Genomic DNA, 25,121 nt, shown 5'->3' with positions numbered 1-25,121 from the left:
TCACAGGGGAATACCAGGGAAATCATGGGGAAATCAAAGGGAAATCATAGGGAAATCAGAGGGAAATCGCAGTCAAATCATAGGGATATCACAGGGGAATAACTGAGAAATGACAGGGAAATCATAGGGATTTCACAGGGAAATCATGAGGAAACGAGCAAACACAATAGTCCCTGCACACTTAGTGAATGATGGGAGTGGGGTGGAGGCAGCGGCAGGGTATTGCGTTGCTGTGAGATTGCTGTTGTTGCTCTTGTTGTCTTTTTCTTATTGTTGTGGAAGTGAATGCAGGGGAGGTCTGTGGGGAGAAAGGCTTTTATTAGATCTCAGATATTAGATCTCGCAGATACAGTTTCCCAGCGAAAAGAGCCATTCATCCTGGTGCTGTCGTGCCCTGTAAGGCTTGGCCTGCTTTCTGCAGGACTGTGCAGGGCGCTGGCATTTTCCGAGGGATTCGGTACATCTGAGAGAATTGCAAACTTTCTCAGAGGCGGAGATGAAAGGAGACTGAGCTCCACAGCACTGCAGACTGTAGCACTACGCTGCTCTCCCACTGCAAGGCCAAACACAGCCCCTGACCTCAGCATGACCTTATTCTGCATATAGATGGAAATGTGTGTGTGCATATGTGTGTGCGTGTGCGTGTGTGTGTGTGTGTGTGTGTGTGCGTGTGCGTGTGTGTGTGTGTGCGTGTGTGTGTGTGTGTGTGTGTGTGTGTGTGTGTGTGTGTGCGTGTGCGTGTGTGTGCGTGTGTGTGTGTGTGTGTGTGTGCGTGTGTGTGTGTGTGCGTGTGTGTGTGACCCTGGCATTGCTGCGCTTCCTCTGGTGCTACAGAACACAGGACAGCGCCTCCTGCAGACACCAGGTTGTAACTGCAGCACAGCAAGCCACACGCACACTCTGTCAAAAAGAATCAAATTTCACAATGTCCTGGCCATTCCTAATGTTGTTATGTATATATTGAATTTATTGAACTGCTGCTAATTTGCTTAGATTTAATTTGTGTCTGTCTGTTATACCCAGTGGTTATGTCTATGAAAATACAAACATAATCAAAACAGTCAGTGCTTGTGTCAGAACAGGAGATGTTATTACAGCATTGATATTCAGATGGCATTGAGTTCTCCAGAGAGTGTCATCTCTGCTGAGGCCAGTCATTAACATGGTGCTTACTCTCCTCCTTTTTGGCTGGAATATCATTTCACACAGTCTGACAGACATTCTGGTATCTGCACTGAGCTCAGCCAATAGGAGTGGTGTTCTGGCTGCTGTTAAAGGAATCTTGTATTTACTCAGGGCAAATATCAAATCATATTTTCTTCTAGTTTTGATTCAGAGATGAATTATATTGTTGCTTTCCATTTTCTAAAATACATATTTGTTGAAAATACATTTAATTTTCTAAACCCATCGCCCGCTAATTGGAGTATGGCAGAGGGTGGCTCTGAGCGGAATGTCGCATCAGGACCTCACGCAGCTGACAGAGAGCAGGAAGTGGGGCGTCTTTGGTGAGCTCCACTCACCAGCTGAGCCCATCCCAGACACGCGTCTCAGATATTCTGTGCACTTTCATTAGAAGTTTTTTTTTGAAGTCTAGCTGTCAGTTTTTGGAATGTTGATACATAAACGCATATTAGTTATGTAACTTTAAAACTCAGACCTGATGCTGCAGTCGGCTTAGACACAGTCACCTCGCACACTTTCTGCTTGTCATGATGATTTATCATCGGTTTTTTCCTTCGAAAATGAAGCAATAAAGAGCGAACAGAAACCTGCAGGTGTGTGTGGAGAGCGGCGTTTTCAGCATGTCCTGTGACCGAGAGGCCATGCAGGTGGACAGGCGCAGGACAGGCGGTGGCAGCTGACAGATTCAGCATGACTGCGGAGAATCTCTCGCATGAAAAGGTCACTTTTACTGTTTCTGTTAAGATCAGAACCTTTTTGCCTGCAACCATAAAAAGCCATTCCAGAGAACAGCAGGGGGCGGAGATTAGAATAGGACTGGCTGCATTTCACATCCACTTTCAACAGAGTGTAACTGCAGCATGTGTGTGTGTGAGAGAGAGAGAGAGAGAGAGTGTGTTTGCATGTGTGTGTGTGTGTCTTTGTGTGTGTGAAAGAGAGAGAGAGAGAGAGAGTGTGTGTGTGTGTGTGTGAGAGAGAGAGAGAGAGAGAGTGTGTTTGTGTGTGTGTGTGTGTGTGAGAGAGAGAGAGAGAGAGAGAGAGAGAGAGAGAGAGAGAGAGTGTTTGTGTGTGTGTGTGTGTGTGTGTGAGTGTGTGTGTGTGAGAGAGAGAGAGAATGTGTTTGTGTGTGTGCGTGTGTGTGTGTGTGTGTGTGTGTGTGTGTGTGTGTGAGTGTGTGTGTGTGTGAGAGAGAGAGAGTGTGTTTGTGTGTGTGTGTGTGTGTGTGTGAGTGTGTGTGTGAGAGAAGGAGAGAGAGTGTTTGTATGTGTGAGTGTGAGTGTGTTTGCAAGAGTGTGTGTGTGACTAGGCGGCTAGGCAAGCCCAGTTAGGGGCTGGGAAGCCCTGGAGTCTGGGCCACATGGTGAGGTTTCCCAGAGTAGCAGAGTGTTGGTTGCAGATGCTTCCTGATGGGCCTGTCTGAAAGCCTGGAGGCAGTAGCGGCTGGAGGCATGCCTCTCTCAGTCCCCCAGCCAATCAGGGCCCTCTGGGGATTCAAACATCCACACAAACGGACACAATCAGCTGACAACGGGACAAAAATGTGCACATTTGTTTATCTGACACCTGTCGGCAGCAGGCCACCCTGACAATCTGTCATCTTTTGAGGCACTAAAGAAAAAACCTGCTTTTATTGCAGTCCTGACAGAACATTTGATGTAGAACTCTTTAGCTGTCACAGCTAATCTTAAAAAGAAGGGATGTCTTTAATAAAAGTTAATAAAAGTAAACTGCTGGCACAACCTTTGCAGAAATGTTCTACCTGCCAGGTGAATTGAAGCTTCATAATTAGGTTCCTGGGTAACTAGAAGGTTCCTGTCAGACTCGGGGCCGGGGGCTCGGGGTGGGAATGTGAACTCTCTGAGGCATAGGTGTGTGTATCAGGTCACACCTTTCAGGAACAGCTCTGTAATGATGTCACTGTTGACTGAACTGGACATGAGACTGAACGTCACACTCAATGCTCGGAGTCAGAAACGCCATCGACTCCCAACAGAAGCAGACTGAAAAGCAATATCACAGCCTCTCCACTGTAGTTAGCCGTCACAGAATATATATTAACCATGTGTATTCACACCTTCAGTCAAATAAACTGAAAAATATCTGCAGAAGAGTTGGCTGTGTGAGGAGGTCTCTCCACATTAGCCAAAGCCTGACACAGGTGACGCTGACACAGTATTAAATGCAAATCAACTGATGCCAGTGTTCAGTTGTTTTTTGAAATAAAAGTGTTCCTCTGTTGGTCTGTCTAACTGCTGGATGTACGCCTGCTATTTACAGCGCTGGAAATACTGGCCTTTTCTTCCTTTGCAGTGCTCTGCCATCATTGGCCCTTTGTTTTGAATATCTGGTATTTCCTTTTACCTGCAGGTTGTGTAGAATTCACTGATTACTTTGACATGTTTTCCCTTTTTCGTTTTTCCCTGCACTGTAGTAATGACCCTACAGGTTACTGAATCAAACAAAGAATTGCAGAGAGAGAATGATGCCTTGAAAAAAATTCCCATGATGCCTTCTGTCTGATGAATACCTGCCCTCTGATACAATACCTGGGATTAGCCATTAGTCACCTTTGCCACTGGAAGGCAATTGCATGGGCAGCTCCACTGAGTGAGGTATACAGCTACAGGCTGGCATGGAAACTGCATTCAACAAAGTCAAAAATCCTTAAAACAGACCTGCTTAAATGGAAATCTCAAAATATGATTGTTATGTTAATATTATATGCATAGGTATATGTATAAAAATAATATGAGTACCATGTCAGTTTGCCATTTAGCTGAGACCCTGGAGAGAGTGCAGAGAGGGTGAGTCTAACAGCCCTGTTAGTGCGGAGGCATCAGAGCGAGAGAGGGACAGCCATCAGGGAGGGGATTCCACTGACCGAGCAGAAAGATCAGTGCCTGCATCAGGAGCTGTGTGCAGGATCACTGTTAGAAAAGGTCACACTCTGCAAACACTGTGTAAGAGGTGTCTCAGAGCGCTGGCAGTGCCACGGCCGCTGTAGGGTTTGGCATTCTGGGCCGCCAGGTCTGAAAGAACACAGTATTCCGGCGGACTGTCACGTTTCGCGCAGAAGGAGGAGGTGTTACTGAGTCACATTCTGCTCAGAAAAACAGAGCAGGCAGAGCTGAACCACCAGTGACAAATTAACTGGGATATTGGGATGTGGTTTATTTTCGGAATGTGAATTGCAAGGTGTCCGTTCAAGTGTAAAACTACCCCATTCTTCCTGGCAGCCTGATAAATCAGAGCAGTTGGCCTGCCAGGATATTTGCAAAATGGGCATGTTGTGAATGAAGAAAAAAAAACGTCTTGTGTTTACAGAGAAGCGCTGAATTAGGCTTTCAAGAAGAGAAGAAAAGTGGAAGACATTTTTAATCACACAGATTAAAGAATTAGAACAGTCTCTTTCCCTGGGCGAGCCGAGCTTAATGAGATCTGATTCCAGACCTGAGAGCGTGTACTGATTTCAGGCACAGAAGTGCTGTGTGAAACGGGTGAAGGATCATCATGATCCAAAACCAGGATCAAACTGCGATGCTGCTCTGGGGTGGGATTACACACAGAGAGCGTTTTACAAACACGGAGAAAACATTCCTAATCTGTACAAAATGTGCCACGTTGCCAGAGGCTCCGCAGAGGTGAAAGGTGGTCTCAGAGAGGAGGGGTGTCAGTGGCACGTGCATCTGCTATTGTTTTTCTGTGAAATGTAAGTCTTAGCTGGCAAAACTAAACGTCTGGAAAGCACATCAATTTTTTGTCATCTCCTCATTGTCTTGACTTATGTATTGTAATTGAATTATAATTAATTTAAAGTTTACTACTATCATAAGATTACTTTACTGTAGAATTGTGGTTTAGTTCTGCAGTGTATAGGCAGGTCAGTTTGAGTGCTCAGGGCATGTTTAATTTGACATTTCCACCAGCCACTCGGGAGTATAAACTCAGAGCTGACAGGTGAATGAGAACCAGGTTTGTGTGTGTGTGTTTCTGCATGACTGTCACCAGGTTTGGATCTGTCTGTGTGGAGCTGGCTGGAATGGATGCCAGATAACATCAAATAATCAACCTAAGCAATGCCTCTCTCTCTTTCATTTACAAACATTTTATTAAAAATGATTTAAAAAGGAACAAAGACGTTTTATTCAATCACTCGCCACTGAATCAGACCTCATATTTAATCATGTATGAGTAATTATGCCTTGTTGTCATGGCAATGTATTCCCATGAGATCTTACAAAGATTGTCCTTTGTGTTCTTCTCTTTTCTTTCGTGCACATTAATCCATTAATGACTTCTGTACTGTAATTACGCGGGCTGAGTGGTTGTGTGGTTTCACACTCTCCCTGTCAGACTGGGCTGAGCTGTCGCCAGTCCGAGGGCAGAGATTCACACAGGACTTGCACCGATGGAGTGGACAGGTCGTGTAATTTTGGCAGGTTTTGCACCCTATTTTCGCACGAAACTCTGCCGTGTCCACAGGAAACAACAGCCACATCTTGTTTCACACGCAGTCGTGTCTAAGTTGCTCTCACCCCGTTGTGAAGGCAGTTGGCAGTGAGGATAGGGTGTTGGGGTCTGAAAGATGCTCCTCGCAGTGTGTGGATTAGCTGCAGAATGCTGCTCTGTAGGAGTGCAGTGTGACTGCCTCAGGTAGCCACCTGCAGTCTCACAGAGCTCCTTCCTGAAAGCCGAGGTCTCAGCTGCTCAAAGCCTTTAAACGCATCTGTTAAAGCCCTTTCAGAATAAGACAATATCCCTCAGATATGTTCGTTTCCTCATGAATCGCAGTGTTTTTCACTCGTAGCGATATTGTGGATAGTGTGACCTTTCAGCACAAATCTGATGTCATATACAGATACTGCTTTGGCTGCTGTGGAGCATTTATATAATTCAATTTTGCTTTTAACCTTTTATGATCAATAACACATATTTGACCTTTTAAAGGTCAAATCTTAAGATGCTTTATGGGTCATTACAGATGGCAAATAAGCCGTTGATTACAATGCAGCGTAGAGGAAAGTGAGCACTCCCCTTTGAACGTGGCTCTCCTGACGCGCTAATAAGAGCACACTCTGTTCACCTCATACAGAGCTGAGGATTGCATCACTGCTGGGAACCCGAAAACGAATCTCACTGTTCCTGCAGAGACCAAAGCCCAGTTCTGCTGCAATATTAACAAAAAAGAAAGCCTGTCTTAAAAGGCAGGACTTTCTCATGTTTAACTGCATGGGCATCTAATCAGTGCTGTAATCTCCTTTCCTGTTCCCGTCCTTGCAGTGCCTCCCAAGATAAACATCATCTCCGACGACGTCACGGTGAACGAGGGAGGATACGTCTCTCTTATCTGCGCAGCCAGTGGGCGGCCGGAGCCCACTATCTCCTGGCGACACATCACCCCTTTAGGTGAGCTTCCCGCACGCATCCCATCTGATATGCGGCCTCTGAAGCTTTCGTTTGCTTTGGTTTCTGTCTCATTGACCTTCAGCACCTCAGCGCCTCTTGGTGTCATTAGTCTTACTGACGGCAGTGAGTGTGTAAAGCTGCCGTCGTCCTCGTGCGTGTGAGCGCGTGCGGAGTCCTCGGCTGCAGCGTGTCTTCAGGAGGGGGTCAGGAGCGTTCCACCGGGGGGGGGGGGCGTCAGCGGGAGCGCGCTGGAGGCTGGTTTGAAGGGCGGCTGAGGTGATGTTAGTTCTCATTACAGCGTGACAGAACTGACGGCTGCAGTCAGGGGGGAGACGGAGGCAGGGAGGTTCACAGGACCGTGGGAGGCAGTAAAAACAGCAGGCGCTCTCTCTCTGCAGACACGCCACACTGACAGGGGCATCCCTCGCTCACGCCGCTTTCTCTCACTCTTTCAGCCAAGAAGTACGAGAGCGGGAAGGAGCTGAACATCAGCGGCATCACCCGCGACCAGGCCGGCGAGTACGAGTGCAGCGCCCAGAACGACGTCGCCTCGCCCAACACCAAGACCGTCAAAGTCACCGTCAACTGTGAGCACGACGCAGCTTCTGCACAAACACTCCTCTCTGAGGCCCCTTTTCCACAAAGGCAGTTCGAGGGTCGGTTCGGTGCCTAGTCTTGAACCAGTTCTTCGCATTCCGACAGCCAAAGAACCGGCTCTCAGCCAGGAAAACTGGTTCAAGAGCGGCACTGGCTAGCTAGCTAGCTGTTGGTCAGCTAACATTACCCAAACAAGCACAGCTACTAATTTCACATTTACAGAGTCTGTCAGACTGCTTACAGTGCTTATACAGTGACATTATGACGTGGCTCTATGGTGGCTCTCTAGCCCATGGAAAAGCAAACCGGACCTTAGAAGGTTTGCAAGTTGAACCAACTTCGAAACCGGCACTAGCACCAGCCCAGAACTAGCACCTAGTTCACGTTGGTGGAAAGGGGGTATGTGTGACACGCCTGACATGCATCCTGAACCACCCAGCGGTCTTCCTGCCATTACAGTCTCTCCTGTCATTGGTTAGTGCTTCTGGTCTGAAGCCCATCCTTTCTGCACTGAATTTGCTGGATATTTTCCTGCAGAATTCTGCTTTGTCCGTGAGGCGGTGATTAATGCCTCCATGAGCAAAGGTGTCTGTTTTAAAAGGGCTTTTTTAGCAGGCAGGTAATGAGTCTTACGAAGGTGTGAAGAGGGGAGAGGAGCTCTCTAAGCGTTAATGAAGTGGTCTGCTTGTGTTTATCACTGACCCTGCAGCTTCTCAGCCACATGGAGAGGGTGATGATAATCTCTCTGTCTCTCTGAGTACCATATGCTCAGACACACAGTCCAGAGAGCTGTCAGGCTGTCCTGAGGACATCTCACACTTACGTCAGACTCCTTCCTACGTGCCGCCGCAGGTTCACAGAGACAGGGACGAGACGAAGGAGAGTGATGCCAGCCGCGCTGTGGCGCCATTCTGGCTCTCGCTTCAGACTCAGTGGTGCTTCCTGGGAAAGACTCACACAGCTGCCCCTGTCTGAAGGAAGCAGCGCTGACTGCATTTACACAGCTCCTCTCAGAGCGCCTCACCCTGACGCGGGGCGAGGCGCGGGGCGAGGCACGGGGCGAGGCACGGGGCGAGGCACGGGGCGAGGCACGGGGCGGGGCACGGGGCGAGGGGGGTGACAGACAGGGGCAGGACAGCAGTCATGTTTTAGTCAGAATGCTCCCCCATACTTTAGCGAGGGGGCGGTTATGTTTTAGTCAGAATGCTCCCCCATACTTCAGTGAAGGGGCGGTTATGTTTTAGTCAGAATGCTCCCCCATACTTCAGCGAGGGGGCGGTTATGTTTTAGTCAGAATGCTCCCCCATACTTCAGCGAGGGGGCGGTTATGTTTTAGTCAGAATCCTCCCCCATACTTCAGCGAGGGGGCGGTTATGTTTTAGTCAGAATGCTCCCCCATACTTCAGCGGGGGGGCGGTTATGTTTTAGTCAGAATGCTCCCCCATACTTCAGCGAGGGGGCGGTTATGTTTTAGTCAGAATCCTCCCCCATACTTCAGCGCGGGGGCGGTTATGTTTTAGTCAGAATGCTCCCCCATACTTCAACGAGGGGGCGGTTATGTAGCCGGTTACTGGAACAGGGTGACAGTCAAAGTGGGAGTTTGTACAGCACACTGGGCAGAAGGCTCTTTACTGTAAGTTCTATGGGATTTCAATGAGCGCAGAGTTTGATTTAATAGGCAAGTTTAAATCTGCCCCACTCCCCCATTTCCTTAACACAAGCCTCTTCAGTTCGGGGCAAAACCCAAAAATTAGTACTCAGTTTCCCGAGTGGTGCGTAGAGATGAGATTGATATTATAGCTGGTAAATATGCATTCTCTATGACTGGATGTCCAGCCAGGTGAATTGTTTTCATGAGTGCATGTCATTATGCAAACCATTCTGCCTGGATGGTGAATGAGAGTGCAGTCATACGTTATACATGTAGTGTGTAACAGTGGTCGTTTCAGCTGTCTCCAGCTATAAAGCTGAGAGTTATGGGCTGTAAGGTTGCTTCACTCCCGGCGTGTTGGCAGACTCACTGAATCAGAGCAGCTGAGGGTGTAACACACTCAGACTCCCTGCCTCCGGAGCTGGAAGGGGACTCAGTGTGGCAGGGGCTGTTCTGCTGGTCAGGGGTGGACTGGACCTGCCCCAGCCTCTCACTCTGAGGATGACCTTTGCCCTATGGCACTGGGGCATTGGCTTTCTGTATTGCCCAAGGGGAAGACTGCCCCCTACTGTTCTAACAACACCACTTTCAGCAGCAACCTGGTTTTCCCAAAAGGCCTCCCATCCGCCAGACAGGAGAAACCCACAGGGAGGCCGCCAGCCTCAGTGTCGGGAGCTATTTTGGCTCTCTCCTGCTGACAGATTCAGCAGTGCTCACCTCACACTCACACACTTTTTTAACAGGTTTCCATTTGTTGTTGAAATCCAGAAAGCAGAGAGATCGCAGAAAGCATTTTGATGTGGTCAGTAATGAACAAATGGAAATGTGTTTTTTTTTCTTTGTTATTGAATTACACAAGCACTGCCTACATTGGCTTATATACTGTAATGATAAGAATGTATGAATTACATACACAATTGATCCAAAGATTATCTATAACCTCAAACACAGACCTTCTTCAGAGTAGAGAGTGCAAGCAGAGCCTATCTTCAGTGTCCACCTCTGTTTCAGGCATGCACGTGTGCGTTTCAGCCGTGCACGTGTGCGTTTCAGCCGTGCACGTGTGCGTTTCAGGCGTGCACGTGTGCGTTTCAGGCGTGCACGTGTGCGTTTCAGCCGTGCACGTGTGCGTTTCAGCCGTGCACGTGTGCGTTTCAGGCGTGCACGTGTGTATTTTAGGGGTGCACATGTGCATTTCAGAATAATGTCCTGGTTGTTTGACATCCGTTTGGACCATTTGGACCAAGAGTCGAGTGTAATGTGTACAGAACAATTAAAAAGAAACAAAAATAATCATCTTACCCTTTAAAAAGATAATTACAGCTTATAGTTAAGTCTGTAGTTGACCTCCAGGCTAATTAAAGATAATGAATACTAATTGAAATAAGTATTAGAATGTAAAGTTCAGTGTGTAAATGTTTACATTTTTAATTACTTAAAGCATGGAATCTAGTTAGACATTTTTTTCACTTTAGTGGCCAAGCAATTTCAATTAAAGCACTCGTTTTCCTTTGAGGATTTGTGTGTGTGTATGTGTGTGTGTAAGTGCGCATGCACTTGCGTATCAGTGTTTGTGTGTATGAGTGTTTGTTTGTGAAGAGAGTGTGCTTTTAATGAGTGAGTAAGTGGATGTGTATGTGTGTGTCCACAAACCCAGTCAGATGGTTTGCATATGCAAAGTTTGCTGATAATATGAACTGAGCAACCCCTGACACCTTTAAATAATGTGAAGGTTATTGAATTTTGCAGGCTGTTCAATTTGCATTTTTGGTAATGAACTAAATGCAAATATTGTTTACTTAAAAGATTCGTGCATTTTCCAGATTAATGTCAGCATACAGACACTGCAGTGCAAGGTCATGTTGTGTTGATTGTTGTTTGGTCACATATTAAACCGGGGATGGTTATGTATCCTGCTTATGAGCTCCTCTTCAGAACACAGACACCAATATCCCACATGACCAGTGTTACACTGCTAAGCCATTTGTATATCTCTGTTTACAGTAATTCAGTTACCTTCGATATGCTTTACTGCCAAGAATACATTTTACATACATTTTGTAAATATTCCCAATAACATAATGCAACTACAGTTACCATGAAACAGACCATTCTGCTGCTGACATGTCTGAGGGAGGGGGGGGGGGGGGGGGGGCGTGGAACTGATGGAAGTGTTTTTGCAAATTTTGGTTTTGGTTGGTAAAGGGTGAGCAAGTTCATTGCTGCAGTTAAATTTCAGAACGTGTCTAATTTTAATAATAATAAAGAAATCATGCCTCCTTTTCACAAAACCTGCAGCTATATAAGTCATCCTCCTTTTAAAAGCCATACCAATTATAAATTAATCTCCATAACTCCATATTTCTGTGTTTTGTGCAAAGGCAAAACTGCTGTTTTTGATGATATTTTAGTGATTTTTTAATGATTGTAATGAATGGGAAAGGCATCCATTCAGTATGACACGCTGAACAAAGTGTACTATCTAATTTACATTCATATTATTTTGTTTGGTGTTCTTCATCAGCTGGTCTCAATGGCAATCTTTTATTTATAAATCAACTGCCAGCAGCTTGTCTGAAGCTGTGCTTTCGACCGAGCATTCATCATAAACACATCTATTTGAACACTAATTCAATTTGGGGAGTGATTTACAATTGTACTACAGAGGCAGAGAAGCACCAGCATCTATTGCTCCTGTTCACTCCGAGGTCCTAAGGTGCGTCTTCAGTGGCTGCCGGAGAAACCTCAGAGACGTCTAACAATCCCGGAAACACCTGCTGTTTCCTGCTGTGAATACTAGCAGTGACATTTTCAGCAAGGTGTTCTGGTGCCCTTTGCTGGACTCTACAGGAGTACTTGGCTGTAACATTGTTTAATTCATTTCAGTGAAAAACTTGTAAACAACAAAAAAATACATTTTACAGTGGCATAAATTTATGTCTGTACTAACTATATGTTTGAGTTTCAGTAACCTTGTCATAATCTTATTTTATTCTTATAGCTTGATTGTCCTGATTGTATGAACCTGAACTTTACAATTAAGACTTTTGTTAATGTATTGAATTTTGGTATATTTTGGAATATTGAATGTTGGTCCATGACACTGGACTTTAAATGACAAATTTAAGGTATTTTGAACTGAAATGATAAACCAGAACAAACTGAGAACAAATTTTCATTCCCTCATTGAATGACAGCATGTCCTCCTGGTACAGGGCAAAAACACAGCCTTTCGCTTGGCTCTGCTCGATCAGGAGCTGTAAGAGGCGTAAGATGCTGTAGATGTGACTATAACGCGGGTAAGTTGCTGTAGATGTCACTATAACAGACAGAAAAGACAAACAAATGCCTTTGAAAGACGTGATTCTTCTCAGCAGGTAGAGTGGGAGAAAATAAAGGCACATTTTTGCCTCCCACTAGAATAACAAATTTCTGTTTCGGAGGAGCTCACAGTGACGGTCTTTTGATTTTCTTAGCTCTGGGTGTTTTTCTCTCCATGAAATTGTAGTAGTAAGGCTGATACTGAGATGAAGAGAATCTTTGACCTAAATAAAGTTCACCTGTCACACAGAATGCATTACATATACATGCATTCAGATTCATGTTAACCATTCTGTATAGGATTAAAGCCTTCCGTGAGAGATTGATATCCATTCTGATGGAAATATGCTGTTTTAATGGTGCTGTTCTCCACTGGAACTGCTCCCCAGGGGGCGGGGCTCCATGCTGTGAATCAAAGGAGTCCTCCTCTGATTGGCTGTCAGACTGAGCCACCGGCAGTCACCTCCAGCAGAGAGATCCTCAGCAATGACTAGATTCACCCTGGGAAAAGGCACCAATCCAGTCTGTATTGACAGGGTGTATTTCAAAACCCTTGTGCAATTCTGAACTTGCAGTGTCAGAAATTAATTTCAGGAAGTGACTGCAGTGTTCACACTCAAAGGTAACCCACACACAGACAGCTGTGCTTTCACTTTGTCTCGACTCTAGCGGGTCTTCTTCATCCTCTGAGAGCACACTTGAACTTAAATCAGCTCCACGGAGAAAAACATCTCTGCAGTATATATCAAATGAACAAGGGGAAGATTTGCCGAGCAGCTGATATAACCAGAGGAGAGATTTGCTTCAGTTCAAAACCAGCCAGTAGTGACAGCACCTACTTTATTATTGTTATGTTTATGTGCTGTTATTGTAGACACCAGTGGCAATTAGAGCAGCATGTCTCTGCTAACAAGAGACAAGGCCTCTGTGTCCAAGGTGAGGCTCTGAGAAAGGAGCCATCCTACCCACTAATGTATTCAGGAGTGGAGGTCAGCCGAGTGCTTATCCAGCTCAGCTAACTGCCAGAGCACAGAACGCATTTTACTTCGCAAAACTCTGCGCTGGAACATTATCCCCGGATAGCTTATTGATTCAGTTTTGTACCAAGCTGAGGAGCCATATTCCAGGGATATATTATCATTTCAATCATGTACTGTAGTCCGCACAATACTCTTTTCAAAGGCGGCTTGGGTGGTTGTGCAGTGTGAGAAAATAAAACCCAGGGAAATGTTTGGTTGGTCATGCCTAGCCTTTATAAATACATCATGAAGGTCCACTTACGTACACTGCTTTGTTTATTCAACCAAGCATTTTCCCTGAAGGTCTGTTTCAAATACTTATTTTCAAGTTCTTGAAAAATATTTTAAAATACTGTGAACTTCCAGTTTAAAAAATGGTAAGTTTTTAAAGTGGTTTTAAAGTGAGCTACTAATCTTCTGTTCAGTGGCTAGAGCAGCTTGGTGAATGATTCCCTTTGATGGATCACTGTGTAATCACATCCAAAGATGTTTTTGATTGATTCTCGTTCTCTGTATGACAGTTCCTCCAACCATTCACGAGGTGAAGGCCACGGGAGTGGGCGTGGCCCGCTCCGCCCTGCTGAGGTGTGAGGCTGCCGCAGTCCCGCCCCCTGCCTTTGAATGGTACAGAGGATCGCGCAGGTGAGCAGCCGCGCTAACACACTGCACTCTGCACAGCGCGTAACACCCAACACACAGGAAGTCCCTCCACCAGCTGCACATACAACACTGTCAAATGCACTGTCTCTCAGCATTACCACCCAAACTGCACTCAGCAGTGCCGTCTAGTATTATTACTCTAATCAGCTGATAGTTCTCAGCATTCCCACCCAAACTGCACTCAGCAGTGCCGTCTAGTATTATTACTCTAATCAGCTGATAGTTGTCAGGCTCACCCTTCCTGTTGACTGTATACTTAACAGGCCCAATTATTTCAACATCCTGTACCATGGAGAATATTGAACGCTTAAGGATGTATTCAGTGAAAGAGTTCAGAGGTCACAGTTCAGAGGTCGTATTCAGTTGAAATGCAGAGTTTAAGGCTGCTGTTTGCGTCCCCTGTCAGGCTGACCCGAGGGCACGGGACGGACATAAAGACCCTGACCTCCCGCTCCGTCCTCTCCATGACCAACATGACCCAGGAGCGCTATGGCAACTACACCTGTGTGGCTGTCAACAAACTGGGGACCGCCAACGCCAGCGTGTCCCTGCTCCGTGAGTTACACTCGCTCGCCGCTGCTCTGTTTCCATGGCGACGGCCCCTTTCGTCGCCCGGATGGGCCGGGATCAGATTTATGGATTCTCTGCTTTGTGTAACTGACATTTCCGATGTGCTACAATTTATTACCCACAGAGGAGCGAACAGACCTTTTCAAAAGCCTTTCATTTTTGGAGGGATTTAAATGTTATTAAATTTCCAATGATAATATAATTCCATGAAAAATTTGTGGCAGCATTTTTATGACACAAATTAACTTCTTATTAGCAGCTGCTTGTCAGGAACGTGCATTTACACTTCATAAGGGGTGAGTCTTACTCTGTGAATGCCAGGGTGTTTCTGTTCACACCATATACAAAGTAACTAACTGTGTACCAAATGAAAACACACAGAGTAATTAACCATTAACACGCAGCTGAGTGAGTATGTGGAGCAGGAGGCCTTTGTAAAGACCCAGTGGGTAATATAAAGGAAGCTGTGGCAGTGGTGTGCCTGCCCTGCGGTCTGATTAAAGGTGGCAGAATAGTGCCGCAGGTTTGCGCCTCCGCTGTCATCTCCTTCAGATATAACACACCTGTCTCTGTTTCAGCCGCTCGTGGATGTGGAGCTGGGTTAACCTGTGAAGCAGCGGTGGAGAGCATTGCCTTTGAGAGCTGGAGTGCAGATTTGGGAAAATACTACTTACTGCTGCAGATACTAATGGGCAGGGCTTTGTAGGGTGGGGCCATGATGGGTGGGGCCATGACGGGTGTGGTCATGTTGGGTGGGTCATTGAGGGTGTGGTCATGGAGGGCGTGGTCATTGTAGGTGTGGCCATGATAGGCCTATTCGTTACAGTCTCTTTAACACAAACCCCGGTGTGAGTCGGGGAGAAAATTCCCGGCAGCAGTGGAATAACTGATGACTACATTTAGACACACATAAAATTTTACACCTGTTTGGCAGAAATATGAAACAGATATAGAGCTTTAAGATGTATTTACAGAGGGGAATTGATTGTATGAAAAATTGATGATTGAACTGCACTACATCTGCATTCCAGAGTTTCCTCACAGAAGAGATTTTTATTGCATTGCTATAGATCAAGCTGCCTCACTTCTGAAACCTGGCAGGTTTGTGCTGGAGCCCTGAAGCCCACTGAGAGCTGCATGCTTTCAGTCAAATATAACACTCATACTGGGCTGTGCTGCTGAATGAGTCAGTGCAAGCGTATGTTGTGCAGTAGTTCCTCGCCGTCAGTGGGGGTTGTTCTGTGAAGAGTAATGTGTTGTTGTCATGATGCTAATGTATGGCTCCAGCTCGTGTGGCTGTGGGCTGAGGTCCCCGGGGGGGGGTCACAGTGATGAAGCGCAGCGCCGATCCGCTGCAGGAATCCGGGAAGGATGGAGCTGAGAAATAGGGCAGAGAGACTGGGAAGCAGCTGTCTGTAGGTCTCCGCTCAGACGTTCACTTTCACCACAGGAGCAGCTGCAATTAAAGCAGCACTGCTGCTCCAGCTCAGCACTGACAGAGTGTTACACGCTGACAGAGTGTTACCCTGGCCTGTTACACACTGACAGAGTGTTACCCTGGCCTGTTACACACTGACAGAGTGTTACACGCTGACAGAGTGTTACCCTGGCCTGTTACACACTGACAGAGTGTTACCCTGGCCTGTTACACACTGACAGAGTGTTACCCTGGCCTGTTACACGCTGACAGAGTGTTACCCTGGCCTGTTACGCGCTGACAGAGTGTTACCCTGGCCTGTTACGCGCTGACAGAGTGTTACCCTGGCCTGTTACACACTGACAGAGTGTTACCCTGGCCTGTTACACGCTGACAGAGTGTTACCCTGGCCTGTTACGCGCTGACAGAGTGTTACCCTGGCCTGTTACACACTGACAGAGTGTTACCCTGGCCTGTTACGCGCTGACAGAGTGTTACCCTGGCCTGTTACACGCTGACAGAGTGCAATGTGATTTTACACTGGAAATTCATATCACTGCTGGCCAAATGGTTGATAAAAAGCTTTTCTTTCTTTCATTTTTAGAAATAAGTGCATAATCGACCGTGTTGAATGCATTCACCCTGTGACCCAGCTTTCCTTCAGCTCTTTGTGGCAGATTTTGGGAATGTGCTGGGTGTCTCTCAGAGTGTGTGAACTCAGCTTCGGGTCAAACTGAAGATGTGTTTTTATGAAGCATTGAAATAGTTCACTTTATCAGCTAGTTTTTACAGCTATTATTCTGTGCTGATATATAAACCAGAATATGAGATCTATTAAAATATTTGGATGCAATAAATGATTCATAGGATCTCTAAGGAGAAGATTATATTTTAATTTTCATCTCTGATTTATATTGAGAAAAATGCTACCTGCACACCTTGCGGTGCTTCCTGTGAAAGGCTTCAGATTTTCTGCCTCAGCCAGCGGAGTGATCCTCTCCTCTCTGAAATGCCAGAGGAAAATTAGACGTGGGGGACTCATTACAGCAGAACCCACAGGAAGAGATGGAGAATTAAATGGTGTCTATTACAGGTGAAAATTGAATTACACCCGAATGATTAAACGGCAGCCTGCTGGGTGTGGGTTTAACTGCGTGTGCTAATTGCGCTGGGTTTTGTGCTTCACGGTGACCTGTGCTCCGACCACTCTCATCTCACACTGTCCTGGTGAGAGGGACTCGGCCCTCTTCACGCCCGGGAGCCGTCAGACTGAGGCCAGGGAGTCAAGCGGCAGAGGTTCATATCCTTTAGTGATAAAATAAAGCACTGGACACGGTCCTCAGCTTCACAGAACTGTGAATAAACCAGATACTGCAGTCCTCAGCCTTCAGACTGAGTCACTGAGTGAAGTGTCAGGTACAAACTCACTGAGTAGAGTCTGAAATAAAGACTCTCTGAGCAATGGTTAAGTGTATACTCATTTAACATAGTTACAGGTATTGAGTTTAGTTACAGAGACTGCACTGAGTTATTGGCAGTGCTGACAGACACTGTGTTGAGTTCCAGAGCACTGGAAGACATTGTATTGAATTATTTCAATAGGGACCAAACACTGAAATAAATTCTGCCTGCAAAATTATAGGTGAATACATCACACATGTGTTCCAAAGGTCATTAACGTTTAAGCCCCTGCTTCAATTAAGTCTGAAGACATTGAGTCCTGTGCCGTTTACTGTGTCAGTGACAGTGTGTCTGTCTGGTTGCTTCAGTGCGTGACGCAGCCGCTGATCGGATGCGTGAGGCACACACTCGGCGGGGCTGTGATAAGCGGTGGCCCCTGCGGTTTAAACCCTTCTCCCTCTGAAGAGCCGTGTGTCTTTCTGACTTGCGTTGAGCCGCAGCTCTTTGTTTGGACTCGACGCGCTCACAGAAATCCCGGCCGCGGAGACAGCGCGACAGCAAACATCAGAGCACTAACACACCGCTTCCACCGCTCAGGGCTTTAGCACAGGGAGACGACAGCTAGTGAGGTCTGCTCGCTGTCCTGTGATATATAACAGACACTGGCCATTTCAGCTGTAAGCTATTTAACTATACTATTGTATCGTTTACTACCACTATGAGACATCCCTATAATCTGCGATTTTTGGTGCGACAGGCCAACATAAAATGCTGAATTAACATGTGATTTATGCATGTAGGGGCATGTTGTTCATGTCTTTAGGAAACTGTGACGTCAAGAAAGTGGAGACAGGTCACAGGGGGACATACGGGGACCTTTGTGTCAGCAGCCTTCTGGAAATACTTATGTGTTTGGTGTCAGAGTGGAAAGCATGATGCTTTCAAAGGAATGCATCTCTTTCCCCTACGTGTCGGCTTGGAAATATCAAAGGCCGCTGTGGCTGGTGTCAGCGCAGTGCAACCATCTCAGTTTCCCTAGCGAACATTCAGTGCATTCTACTCCGACTGGACCCAGTGCGTCACCAGCACTGCATTATGGACCTGGCATTGTAATATGTTCAGACATAAGATCATGCACTTAGCTTTACCATATTCCTCTGAGATAGTCGACTTGCACTCTACTCTCCTGGCTTCATACTGACTGTGAAATGAGCTCATTTTCATCTTGGTTTTACTGCTCAGATTAGCATTAATTAGTTTTAGTACATTGGTATAACACCTCTGGTCATTATGTTATTTTGGCGGTGGTGGTGTGTGTGTCTGTGTATATGTGTGTGTGTGTGTGTGTGTCTGTGTGTCTGTGAGTGTGTGTGTGTGTGTGTGTGTATGTGTGTCTGTGTGTATGTCTGTGTGTGTGTACGCACTTGTGTGTGTGCTGAGTGCATGGGGCTGTGTTCAGCAGTATGATCCTTCAGTCTCAGCATCCAGTAAATCTCCATTAGAAAGAAAAGGCCTCTCGGAACGATAGAGAGATTAACCCTTTTAATTCATCTATTGCCTGGAGCAGTGTACGCAGACCTCTCTGTGGAGTCCGAGCTCGCTTGTTAGAGCTGTCAGCTGGCCTTCCTGGGAACCTAACAGGCCAAAGTGTGAATGATGCTCTCAGCATTATGTCCCTTGAAGTCTACCCCCCACCCCCCCAACACACACACACACACACACACGCACATACACACACACACACAAACACACACACGCACAGAGCGTTTAAACTGCTTTAGATTGTTTTCTGACTCTCAGTGGATTGTCATAATAAACCAGTCACCCAGAAAGCTCTGATCATTTTGGCCTGTCAACACTGAAGTGGTTAATTTGTATGCTGAGGGATATCAAGCATATTAGTGTGAATCCCTGGGAGGAAAGAGGATTAGTGCGTTTGTTTGAGTCTGCTTCCGTGAGGCTGAGGCAGTGTCTGTGTGCTGGAGGAACCCTCTCTCTCTCACTGTGACGGTGTTAGCGGAGCTGACTGCCACAGGGCTGAATCAGGAGTGTGTAAACAGCTCTCTCCTCTCTGTGCGTTTCCCCTGCCTGTGATCACACTGTGTCTGTGCGTTTCTCCTGCCTGTGATCCCACTGTGTCTGTGCGTTTCTCCTGCCTGTGATCCCACTGTGTCTGTGCGTTTCTCCTGCCTGTGATCACACTGTGTCTGTGCGTTTCCCCTGCCTGTGATCCCACTGTGTCTGTGCCTGCACTCCCCTGCCTGTGATCCCACTGTGTCTGTGCGTTTCTCCTGCCTGTGATCCCACTGTGTCTGTGCGTTTCCCCTGCCTGTGATCACACTGTGTCTGTGCCTGCACTCCCCTGCCTGTGATCACACTGTGTCTGCACTCCCCTGCCTGTGCCTGCACTCCCCTGCCTGTGATCCCACTGTGTCTGTGCGTTTCCCCTGCCTGTGATCACACTGTGTCTGTGCGTTTCCCCTGCCTGTGATCCCACTGTGCCTGCACTCCCCTGCCTGTGATCCCACTGTGTCTGTGCGTTTCCCCTGCCTGTGATCCCACTGTGTCTGTGCGTTTCTCCTGCCTGTGATCACACTGTGTCTGTGCCTGCACTCCCCTGCCTGTGATCACACTGTGTCTGTGCGTTTCTCCTGCCTGTGATCACACTGTGTCTGTGCGTTTCTCCTGCCTGTGATCACACTGTGTCTGTGCGTTTCCCCTGCCTGTGATCCCACTGTGTCTGTGCGTTTCCCCTGCCTGTGATCACACTGTGTCTGTGCCTGCACTCCCCTGCCTGTGATCACACTGTGTCTGCACTCCCCTGCCTGTGCCTGCACTCCCCTGCCTGTGATCCCACTGTGTCTGTGCGTTTCCCCTGCCTGTGATCACACTGTGTCTGTGCGTTTCCCCTGCCTGTGATCCCACTGTGCCTGCACTCCCCTGCCTGTGATCCCACTGTGTCTGTGCGTTTCCCCTGCCTGTGATCCCACTGTGTCTGTGCGTTTCTCCTGCCTGTGATCACACTGTGTCTGTGCCTGCACTCCCCTGCCTGTGATCACACTGTGTCTGTGCGTTTCTCCTGCCTGTGATCACACTGTGTCTGTGCGTTTCTCCTGCCTGTGATCACACTGTGTCTGTGCGTTTCTCCTGCCTGTGATCACACTGTGTCTGTGCGTTTCTCCTGCCTGTGATCACACTGTGTCTGTGCGTTTCTCCTGCCTGTGATCACACTGTGTCTGTGCGTTTCCCCTGCCTGTGATCCCACTGTGTCTGTGCGTTTCCCCTGCCTGTGATCCCACTGTGTCTGTGCGTTTCCCCTGCCTGTGATCCCACTGTGTCTGTGCGTTTCCCCTGCCTGTGATCACACTGTGTCTGTGCGTTTCCCCTGCCTGTGATCACACTGTGTCTGCACTCCCCTGCCTGTGATCACACTGTGTCTGTGCCTGCACTCCCCTGCCTGTGATCACACTGTGTCTGTGCGTTTCTCCTGCCTGTGATCCCACTGTGTCTGTGCCTGCACTCCCCTGCCTGTGATCACACTGTGTCTGTGCGTTTCCCCTGCCTGTGATCACACTGTGTCTGTGCGTTTCTCCTGCCTGTGATCACACTGTGTCTGTGCGTTTCCCCTGCCTGTGATCACACTGTGTCTGTGCGTTTCCCCTGCCTGTGATCACACTGTGTCTGTGCGTTTCTCCTGCCTGTGATCACACTGTGTCTGTGCGTTTCCCCTGCCTGTGATCACACTGTGTCTGTGCCTGCACTCCCCTGCCTGTGATCACACTGTGTCTGTGCCTGCACTCCCCTGCCTGTGATCACACTGTGTCTGTGCGTTTCTCCTGCCTGTGATCACACTGTGTCTGTGCGTTTCCCCTGTCTGTGATCCCACTGTGTCTGTGCGTTTCTCCTGCCTGTGATCACACTGTGTCTGTGCCTGCACTCCCCTGCCTGTGATCACACTGTGTCTGTGCGTTTCTCCTGCCTGTGATCACACTGTGTCTGTGCGTTTCCCCTGCCTGTGATCACACTGTGTCTGTGCGTTTCTCCTGCCTGTGATCACACTGCATCTGTGCGTTTCCCCTGCCTGTGATCACACTGTGTCTGCACTCCCCTGCCTGTGATCACACTGTGTCTGTGCCTGCACTCCCCTGCCTGTGATCACACTGTGTCTGTGCGTTTCCCCTGCCTGTGATCACACTGTGTCTGTGCGTTTCCCCTGCCTGTGATCCCACTGTGCCTGCACTCCCCTGCCTGTGATCACACTGTGTCTGTGCGTTTCCCCTGCCTGTGATCACACTGTGTCTGTGCCTGCACTCCCCTGCCTGTGATCACACTGTGTCTGTGCGTTTCCCCTGCCTGTGATCACACTGTGTCTGTGCGTTTCTCCTGCCTGTGATCACACTGCATCTGTGCGTTTCCCCTGCCTGTGATCACACTGTGTCTGTGCGTTTCTCCTGCCTGTGATCACACTGTGTCTGTGCGTTTCCCCTGCCTGTGATCACACTGTGTCTGTGCGTTTCCCCTGCCTGTGATCCCACTGTGCCTGCACTCCCCTGCCTGTGATCACACTGTGTCTGTGCGTTTCCCCTGCCTGTGATCACACTGTGTCTGTGCCTGCACTCCCCTGCCTGTGATCCCACTGTGTCTGTGCGTTTCTCCTGCCTGTGATCACACTGTGTCTGTGCGTTTCCCCTGCCTGTGATCCCACTGTGCCTGCACTCCCCTGCCTGTGATCCCACTGTGTCTGTGCCTGCACTCCCCTGCCTGTGATCACACTGTGTCTGTGCGTTTCCCCTGCCTGTGATCACACTGTGTCTGTGCGTTTCCCCTGCCTGTGATCCCACTGTGCCTGCACTCCCCTGCCTGTGATCACACTGTGTCTGTGCGTTTCCCCTGCCTGTGATCCCACTGTGTCTGTGCCTGCACTCCCCTGCCTGTGATCCCACTGTGTCTGTGCGTTTCTCCTGCCTGTGATCACACTGTGTCTGTGCGTTTCCCCTGCCTGTGATCCCACTGTGTCTGTGCGTTTCCCCTGTCTGTGATCACACTGTGTCTGTGCGTTTCCCCTGCCTGTGATCACACTGTGTCTGCACTCCCCTGTCTGTGATCCCACTGTGCCTGCACTCCCCTGCCTGTGATCACACTGTGTCTGTGCCTGCACTCCCCTGCCTGTGATCACACTGTGTCTGTGCCTGCACTCCCCTGCCTGTGATCCCACTGTGTCTGTGCGTTTCTCCTGCCTGTGATCCCACTGTGTCTGTGCGTTTCCCCTGCCTGTGATCACACTGTGATCTTCCTCACCTCGGTTTGTTTACACTGCACTGATTGACGTTGCTGTGGAGGTGCTTATCTGAGCAGGAGTGTGTGTCCATGTGCACACGCGTGTGTGTGAGTGTGTGTGTGTGTGTATGAGTGTGTGTGTGTCCATGTGCACACGCGTGTGTGTGAGTGTGTGTGTGTGTGTGAGTGTGTGTGTGTGTGTGTGTGTGTGTGTGTGTGAGTGTGTGTGAGTGTGTGAGTGTGAGTGTGTGTGTGTGAGTGTGTGAGTGTGTGTGTGTGTGTGTGTGTGTGTCCATGTGCACACGCGTGTGTGTGTGTGTGTGTGTGTGAGAGTGTGTGTGAGTGTGTGTGCGTGTGTGTGTGTGTGTGTGTGTGTGAGTATGTGTGTGTGTGAGTGTGTGTGTGTGCGTGTGTGTGTGTGTGTGTGTGTGTGAGTATGTGTGTGTGTGAGTGTGTGTGTGTGTGGGTGTGTGTGTGTGTGTGAGTGTGTTCAGACTCAAAGGGAAAACAGACAGCTGACGTACATTACATGACATTACTGTTATTTAGCAGACCCTCTTATCCACAGCGACCTACATAGGTTACATTTTTTTACATGCTGTTAATTTAAATAGCTGAATATTTACTGAGGCAATTTTGAGCACCTTGCCCAAGGGTACAGCAGCAGTGCCCCAGCAGGGAATCAAACCAGCAACCTTTAAAGTAACAGGCCCTGCTCCTTACCACTGTGCCACACTGCCACCCCACTGAGGAATAAGACGAATATTTGGAATATTCATGAGGAATATTCATGAGAAATAAGAGAAAAGCGCTTTTTATCTGAGCATCCTTATCTATCTCCTCTAGAACAATAAACTCACAGTTTACATTACAGCAGAGCTGAGCTCACAGCAGAAGCACACTGACTGGCATTCAGAAAGGCGAGCCTGCATTCCGGAATGCTACACTTACAGTCAGCAGCACAGACACACTGTCCTTATCCGGGGCGTGTCCCTCTCAGCCCACTGCATCTCAGTCATTCTGCCACCCTGTATTTAATAAAACGCCTGTATATTACGCTGAATGCAAGGTTATTTGCCATTAGTGTATGTGCTTGTTTGGCTAACTGAGAGAAGCCTGCTCCTCAGCGATAACAATACGTTTCTCCCAAAGGAAGCAATTATTTGCCATTTTGACAAAGGATTACTCGGCATCCTGCGTGTGAGTAGCACAATGGAGCATTGTCTGAGAGTGCGGATGATACGCAGCTTACAGGAAAGGGCTTTCCAAAGAACATCCCATAATGAGCACCTTCTAGGAACAGTCAGGCCTGCTCTGAATGCGGCTGTCAAAGAATCAACTGACAGAATTTAATTAAAGACTCATTTGCTTTATTACTTTATTCCTTTCAGCCCAGCATAGCTTAGAGAGAGTTTTTAGGGAATGGGTGAGTGGGTTTTAGCCTTTGTACACTTAACTTTCAAAACTGGCACTAAAGAACATTTACTGAACTTTGGCTTTTCCTGATAAAGACAAGGCAATTAGTGGAGCTGCTACATTACAAATTTAAGATAACAGCTGGTTGAATTCAAACTTTGAGGTACATAGTTTGAAAAACTGGCAGGTTGTAACACAGGACAGTTATCGTGCAGAATCATTTTAAAGGAGAGGACTCTGTGACTCTCTGTGACTGTGACTCACTGTGGCTGTCTGTGACTCTCTGTGATTCACTGTGACTCTCTGTGACTTGCTTTGACTCTCTGTGATTCACTGTGACTCTCTGTGACTTGCTTTGACTCACTGTGCTCTTGCTGTTATCACCCGCTGCATGTCATTGGCCCATCTCTCGGCTTGCCTCGCTCTGTGGGGCTTCCTCAGACCCCCAAGAGTCTCTGTCCTCCCTCACCTGTCCGTCTCCACTCTGCTGAGGGTGCTGGTGCTTCTCCCACATTTGGATCATCCAAACTCACAGTGGAGATAACTCCTAGCAACTCACAACATATAAATGCGTAAACGGTGATAATCACTTCCTGTTTTGTCTGTATTTGTGCTGACTAAATAGTTCAGAGTAGAGGAAGCCATCACTCATCATTGAGGCTGAAGCAGGAATGTTACCTTCTTTAAAGGGAGCACAATCAAGTGTGAGAGCACTTCTGTGCTGTGTCACCATGAAACTGGTGCTGAAAGAGAGCCAGGCCATGTGGTGCTTATAAGAACAGTGCCACAAAACACTTAAAGTGGATAAAAACTCCCTCCCCTCGTATGACACAGTGAAGTTGTGTATTAACAGGCTGTAATGCTTCATGTGAGGCACCTCAGTATGAAAACATTAGTATTTGAGGAGCACAGCAGTTTTTCTCTTCACAACAGCAGCCACCTGCTCTCAAAATAAAGGAGTTTTTCAGGGCGTGTCTCACGGCTGCATTGTGCTGTACAGGAAGAGGAGCAGCTCAGACTTTAGCAGGGACTGGCATCGTGAAATTCAGCGTGAAGCGCCATTTCAGAGCTCTTAAAAAACAATCTGTAGCAGCGGGAAGTTCGGTGGAAGGAGGTGAATTTCCCATGTTTTCCGAGCTGCTCTGCTGGATTTCTGATATGCAGGAGATATTTGTCATTAGTTAAACCTTTTATCAGATTT

General features: G+C 47.7%; 1 protein-coding gene across 1 annotated transcript in view; it reads left to right on the top strand.

The window, feature by feature from the left end:
• The window catches only part of LOC118795932 (neuronal growth regulator 1-like), a 54,899-nt gene that overhangs the window by 25,539 nt on the left and 4,239 nt on the right, over positions 1-25,121 (top strand). Inside the window, exons 3-6 of the mRNA XM_036554732.1 lie at positions 6,466-6,591; positions 7,047-7,178; positions 13,701-13,821; positions 14,246-14,394. Of these exons, the coding sequence (XP_036410625.1) occupies positions 6,466-6,591; positions 7,047-7,178; positions 13,701-13,821; positions 14,246-14,394 (528 nt within the window). The remainder of the gene's footprint in view (positions 1-6,465; positions 6,592-7,046; positions 7,179-13,700; positions 13,822-14,245; positions 14,395-25,121) is intronic.

This window comes from Megalops cyprinoides, chromosome 20 (genome assembly GCF_013368585.1).
Source record: "Megalops cyprinoides isolate fMegCyp1 chromosome 20, fMegCyp1.pri, whole genome shotgun sequence".
NCBI classification, from domain to species: Eukaryota; Metazoa; Chordata; class Actinopteri; order Elopiformes; family Megalopidae; genus Megalops; species Megalops cyprinoides.
The sequence above is the reverse complement of the archived record's forward strand: the minus strand, read 5'-3'. Positions and strand labels throughout refer to the sequence as shown.